Source organism: Platalea leucorodia (assembly GCF_965183815.1).
Source record: "Platalea leucorodia genome assembly, chromosome: 22".
NCBI lineage: Eukaryota > Metazoa > Chordata > Aves > Pelecaniformes > Threskiornithidae > Platalea > Platalea leucorodia.
Window position 1 is genome coordinate 7,437,319 of NC_138844.1, and position 7,006 is coordinate 7,444,324.

At 48.5% G+C, this 7,006-nt stretch overlaps 1 protein-coding gene across 4 annotated transcripts in view; it reads right to left on the reverse strand.

Moving 5' to 3' along the window:
- The window catches only part of MAP3K3 (mitogen-activated protein kinase kinase kinase 3), a 40,835-nt gene extending 35,229 nt beyond the window's left edge, over positions 1–5,606 (reverse strand). The window contains exon 1 of one of the 4 annotated variants that reach the window (XM_082331758.1): positions 5,381–5,606. In XM_082331758.1, coding sequence (XP_082187884.1) covers positions 5,381–5,384 — 4 coding nt within the window. In that variant the 5' untranslated portion in view covers positions 5,385–5,606. The remainder of the gene's footprint in view (positions 1–5,380) is intronic. The other 3 variants (XM_082331757.1, XM_082331756.1, XM_082331755.1) reach the window with 3 other exon arrangements.
- Between the last annotated feature and the right edge of the window lie 1,400 nt (positions 5,607–7,006).

Below are 7,006 nucleotides of genomic sequence, written 5' to 3' on the forward strand. Positions count from 1 at the left end.
TTAAATCCTTCCTGATACTGAGGCATAATTTAGGCATGAAATTTGAAGCAGTGATTAGATCAGCTCTGAACATGCCCAGAAGAAGAATCTGCCCTTTCTAAAAAAGTCTGGCTGGGCTTGACCACCAGTTTTGGATGTAAAGCTTTCTTTTTTTTTTTGTCAACTGGAACTTTTGGAAGCGATGTGAACTAGTAATGCATAGACGAGGTTATCACAACTCTACTCATATGACAGTGTATCAGGTGTGCAGTGTTCGATGTGCTAGATTCCTCCTTTCTTCCCAAAGTCCACAAACATGTCACTTCGATGTGTTTGAATTGAAATGAGCATTTCTGAAGCTGATTTGTAAATAACTGAAACTTGATTTTAAAAATCCAGCATGGCTACACACTCATTCTCAATTCATGGCGCTGGTTTGGATGGGTAATGGCTTACATTTGGAAGTGGCGTCCTGGGAACAGCTGCTGTACATTAAAGGACGGACCGTGTCGCATCTGTATTTCTCTGTAAAAGGGACTCATTGGGACTATTTGTTTCTTCAATGTAATGTTATGCATTTGTTCATGAGTGTCTCTCAATGAAGCTAGCTTATGTTTTATTCAGAAGACTGGGTTCATCATTAATCAATGCCTCAATAACAAACTAGATTTTTGCAATGCTTAAGGACAACAGATGTGGGACGCATACAGCTTCTAAAGCACACAGGGAGTGAATGCTACCATAATTTAGAAGCAAAACAGGGGGGAAAAATATACCTATTTGCAAGGGGGCAACATCTAAAAAAGTCCCAGTCGGAACAGATGTCACACTAACATTATCTTTGGTACAACCAATAGTTTCTACCCAGAAGGTCTGCTTTAGCTTTCTGAGAGTACTGAACACTAGAGCAGAGGCACTTCCACTATGGACTTCAGTATGTACTACCAGAAAAACAGAAACATCAAGCCTAGGCCAGACTATGGAGGGGAATGGAAAGAAATCGCCCAATGCATTAGCAGAAGGCGTTAATTAGAGTAAAACTCTTAAAAAAGGAAAGTAGAGCAGAGAAAATAAAGTTACGTAAAAAAAAACCCCAAAATCAAAACCCACCAAATCTCTGCTGTCCAAGACAAGCCAAATGAGACAATAACTACATTGTGGTAGTGGAGAAGCTCCTTGAAATTCCAACTGAATGCAAAAGAAGCGAGGGGCGTAAGTAACACAACCAAAGCAAGAGGTTGCTTTTTGAAAAGCACATCAGCCAAAGGAAATAATTGCTAGGATCTATCTCAGCACTAAGTAACCCCTTGTGGGAGGAAAATGTGAAAAAACAGTTCTGAATGAAGCTAAAGTTCCAGGTAGCTAACAGCACAACTTTTTTCTTTTTTTTTTTTTTTTTAAATTGTTTCCAACTTTACATTTGAACGTTTAACCTTTTACCTTACTAGAGTGTCTCCAATTTACTCTTATTCTTTACTCGTTTGATATTAAGCATAGCCTTTGAGTCACCTGGCAGACAAAGACTATAACTTTGCACAACAAAACATTACAAATTATGGACTGGCATATCCCTGGAGTGCCTACCACCCAAAACATGCTGTGAAGAGCTGGGATACAAGTTTTCCACTACAGTGCAGTTTGGGTTTGGCCAGATACCAGGAGGATGAAGAAGAGCTTGTCTTGGCAGAGTTCCTTTGGGCAAGAAGCAAAACAGCTATGAAAGCAGTTTATAACTAAGCACTCATGACAAGAAATCAAGTCAATCAAAGAATACATCTATAAATAAGAATTTGCATCTAAACGGTATGGCACATCACTCGAAAATAAGGATCAACAGTTGCAACGTAATCGCAGGCTACAGGTGTTTGATCCCAAAGCCCAGGCTGTGCACAAAGTCAGCGGGTTTGCAGCCTCTCATTTGTGTGAGGAAGTGGGCAAAGAGGACAGGCGTCCAACCCATTATGTACCTCTTAACAAAGAATGTAGCTCATCTGCATAGTGACTTTATTTATTAGGTAAGGCAACTTGTGAATTTACAACACGCTAAGACACTGAACTCTTAAGGGCAGCATCTGGCAAGCACCTATGCCCCAGTCAGTGCGCTGCGAGGTCTGTATCTCACTCACTATAGACTCGGTTTCCTCTGCGGACAAGGGCTAATGCTGAAATCTTACTTGCATCCATGCAAAAAGGAATACAATGTACTGTCAAAGGCTGATGGAACAACTTCAGGTGAATTCAAACCGTACGTGATTATACATTTTTTAATAGTCTTACACTAAGCTATTGGCTTCCTAGCAGCAAAACATACACTCTGTAATTCATCCCTGTGTTGGTGAGGTAAGAAACGAAGGAGTATTTTATGTTTTAAAAAGATAAATGAATGCCCAATATTGATCTGAACTTGTGTATGGAAAAAATGTTTCCGTTTAGGACAGCACTGTGATGGATTTAATGTCGAGAAGCATGAATACCTCTTTATTTCCATCAAAATAGAGGACTTCCATAGATAGACTTTAAAGAAGCACGTGTAGCAGCATCACATTAATCACACAATGCGAAAGTTATTACAAATGAAAACTAGGCAATTTTGAAGCGTACTGAGAGACCCTGTTTTGCTAGGTCTCCAGTAGGTCTGGGAAACACAGTTCTGCTTTGTGCGGGAAAGATGTTGTCCAGGAAATGCTTTTCATGTTTTAAAAACTACACTCAAGGATTTTTATAACATCGATAAAAGGGAACTGCTGCTCACAGAGAAAGCTATTCCTCTGCATAAAGCATTTATTTCAACTAATAGGTGGTTTATTACACAGGTCTGAGCAAGTCACTGTATTTGCTGTGGCAGAAATGGAAACAGTTTTGAAAAAAAATTGTGAAGTTCAAACAGAGTAAAAGCATCAGCACATTGGTAAAAACAGGAAGTCTGTAAACCCCTATAAACCAGGATGCTGTTTTATGTAGCGTGGTAATAGAAGACACGATGCCACATTTGTTTAAAAAAGAAAAAAGTGACCAAATAAGTGTGTGTTTGTTATCTACCACCACAATAGCAAAGCTGATTGCTCGTGCAAGTGATCAGCGGATCCAGAAGCAATGAGTAAGTTTCACAAGTTAGGAAGACAAACTGAGTCTATGTTAAAGCTCTGAAAAAAGTTTTTGAAAAAGTTTAATTTTGAGTCCTTCACTGTGGATAGTCTTAGTGGTAACAAAAAGCTGTTCTGCTCAATTTTTAGGAAATAGCAAGTGACCCGGTTTGTAGACTTAAAAGAAAAATCAGAGGTTCTCTACAAACCCGATCCATGTGGCATATATTTGGGGTACCTCTTCTCTCCCACAAATTAAAAAAAAACAAAGGTTGGGATTTAAGCTGGTCCTAACTTGTAGGCTCAGCTCTGCCCCCTCCCCCACCGCGCACCGGGGGTGTCACTGCCGCCAAAGCTGGGAGCTCCGAGCTCGGCTACGGGTGCGCGTGTGAGCCAAGGGAAGGAAGTGACACAGGCAGGAAAAACGAGCAGATCGAGGGAAAGACTCAACTGCAGCTGGGCCTGCAGCGAGCATTTCATCTAGGCCTGCCACACGCCATCCAGCCCAAACACCGCTCTCCCCTCTGTTTCCCAGATATCTACAAATCTCATGGTGTTAGAAGCAGGTATCTGTATTTTAAATGCTGCCGAGGAGCTCTCTGTAGGGAAATAAACCTCAGTCACAGCCCCTTCTGTAAGGGCCAGAGAATCGCCCTCAGTGAGCTTCAGCCGTACCAACAGAGCTCTGACAAACCGCGCTGCCAAGCTCTTACTGTTAACCGCCCCATGTATCCTGCAGACCAGTTTACAAAAAACAAGATGGAAGAAAAGCAGAGTGTGATATAGCCTGTTATCCATTATTATTTAGACTATTTGATCACCACTGCCTAATGAATTTAGATCTTTACTATCACAAGTGATCTGCTTGCAGCTGTACCGTGACTACTCCAGCCCAGGCAGACAAGACTACGGTGGAATGGTCTATGAAGTTGTACTTCTTCATTCTGCACACAGATGTTTACAAACAGGCATCCAATTGCCACTGGAAAACACTTCCGTGGAAATCCAGCTTCTTCCTTCTCAACAGTTTTAAGCTTATGTACCATCTGGCTGGTTCCATTAGAGAAGATACAGAACGAATAATGCCATGCCTCGCTTCGTACAAGAGGAGTCTACTGATGCATCTGCATATATTTGTTGTATGTACAAAATCAAAGCAGAGTACAACGGAAATGAAGTTGCTCCACTTTTGCTTTAAGCAACACTTGCAATACTTTATGAATTTACAATAGAAATATAAGAACTAATTATGCATACAGACTAAATAATGAAGGACAGTCTTGGAAAACTAAACTTAGTTGGAGGGAAGAAACATTAAAGTGGTAGCCCACAAAGCAATGCAAGTCCGCACTTACGACAACAGTAGTAATGTAATTCCCTTGCCAATATACAAATGAGTAAGTTCTGGTTTAGAGATATTAAATTTTTAATTCTAGTACATGAGATCCCTCTTTAAGCTGAAAAGGGAACTAGGCAACAGCAAAAAAAACCCACCCACAAGCAGTTCTTTATACAGGACCTACAGTCCAAGAGAATTAATCATTCAAATTCAGTCATGGCAACTTCTGATAGCAACGTTTTACTCTTGAAAAAGAGCTCCTCTAATTCCTTTGCTCGCTTTCATGTGCTACTGCCTGGGTTAAGTATGGCAAACGAGAATCCAATGGAAGCTTCGTACAGAAAAAACTATTTTGATAGACTCCCAAGCTGCAATTAATACCACAGTAAAAATCTTCCCAATTAAGTCCAAGCACGTGAATCCTCGCCTCAAAAATAAGCAACCTGATTCTTACAGGCTGCCAGGACTCCCTCGGCTCCCGAGCCCGACCTGCCGATCCCCGGCACTCCGTCTGGCCAATTTTAGTAAAGCCCTGCAGCCGGTGCGTGCGCGGCGGGGGCCGGCGGCCCCGCGGGGCCGGCCGCGCTTTCCGGTACCGAGCGGGTTTCTGCGAGGTACGAGGAATCCCCCGCGAACCGACCGTGTGTGCGCGGCGGGAGGCTCCCGCGCTGCCGGCGGCCCGGCTGCCGACCGACGGGACCAGCGCGGGCGGCGGGGCCCGTCCAGCTCCGACCCCCCGGGGGCCGCAGACCGAGCCGGCCCCGGGGGCCGGCGGCGGCCGCACCGCGGGGGCCGCGGGTCGAGGCGCCCCCCCCAGCCGCGAGGGGCCCGGCCGTTCGCGGCTCGTCTCCCTCAGAGCGCGGCCCCCGGCGCGCCGCTGCCCCCCGCCCCCCTCCGCCGCAGGCCCGTGAGGCGGCCCCGGGCCCCGCCGCGGCAGCGAGTCGCCCCCGCCCCCTCCAGCCCCCGCCGCGGCTCTCACCCATCTCGGCGGGCGTCGGGCCCGCGCCCGGCGGGCGGCGGCGCGCTGAGGTACGGGGCTGTCACCGCCGCGGCTCCATGGCGGCCGGGCCGAGGGGGAGGGCTCACAGCCGCCGCCACATTCCCAGGCCCGCGCCGCCGCCGCCTCCTTCCGGCGGCGGCGCTCGGGGTCCCGCCGCGGCGGCGGGGGTGGGAGGGGGCACGGGCGGTCCCGGTCGCTCCCCGCCGCCGCCGGGCGCCGGGGCCGCGAGCAAAACAAACCGCTCGGCGGCCGCCGCGCACCCGCCGCCGCCGCCTGCCAATCACAGGGCCGACCCGCCGCCGCCCGCCAATCCGCGCCGCCGAGCCACCCACCCGACGGCGCCGCTGGCCAATCGGCGTGCGAAGAGCCGCGCCGCCCGCCCCGCCCGCCGCCGCGCCGGCTGCCAATCACGGGGGCCCGTTCCGCTCGAGGGCTAGCCCCGCCCCCTCCCGCCAGTAGGCGGGGGCAGCCCAGACCCCGCCCTCGGCAGGCTGCCAATCAGGGTGACGGGCGGCTCCGCGGGCCCGCCCCATCGGCCGGGTCCTAGAGCGCGCCGGGGGCTGCAAACAGCGCGTCCCCTCCTGCGAGCGGCCAGGAGCCGCCCCGCCGCCCCCCCGCCGCCCCGCCGCCGCCGCCCCCCCGCCTCCTCGCCCTCCGTACCGGCTCCCAAGCAGGCTCCAGCTCCGCGTCTCCCCTTAGCCACCATCTCGGCGGGACACACAGGTGTCCTGGAGGGCGGCACGCGTCCCGTGCACAGTGACCCTGCTGGGTTGCTCTCCTCGTAAGCAGGGCTTGGCATTGAGTTTAATTGTTGCTTTAAAAGCACCTTCTTAAGAGGGGAAAAAAACCCAACCATAAACAGTTCAAGAGAAAGCAGGATTCTTTTGGTTTCAAAAGAAAAGTGTGAGACCCTTACCCAGAGCATCACCCAGGCCACCTGCGGCAGGAGACGCCATCTTCCAGTAGCTGTGCTGATAAAAGATCCTGTTACCACCGTACCCTGACCATGTCCCCAGGCCATCACGGCCCCCGCCAGTTCCCCACGGACTGCAATAAGTGACAAATGTCAAAGTAACAGAATAAACAGCTCTTCTGCTTTTAAATCACTACTTCGTTTTCTCCACGATCACGATGTTTCTAAACGCTGTAATCACATACTGTATCTGTTACTCAACGTGAAAGTAAAGTTCTGGATCCAACCTGCAGGAGTGAACTCTAGCCTCATGCATTTAAAGTTCAGCATCTCCTCCCCTTTCATTTAGGAGTGTATCTTGATGAGAAAGTGGTTTTGTTGTTAGAAGTAGAACTGCTGACCTGCCACATTCACTCACTTGATAGAAGACACTTGGCAATTTTTTTTCAGCTTTAGCCTTTCGGTTTGTCAAGCCAACTTGAACGCACAGACCATAAGCAGAACACATTCTTGCTAAAAAGCTCACCAGCGACACTAAATGCGAACAACTTTGAGGGGGGGAAAGCCTCAAAACAAACGAAACATACCACAAAATAGATTGATACATTTTGGGGCAAAGAAAGACTACTATGATCACCCAATCTAACTCGAAGTTCATAAACTGTGTTTCAGTCAAATCATACCTTTTAAAG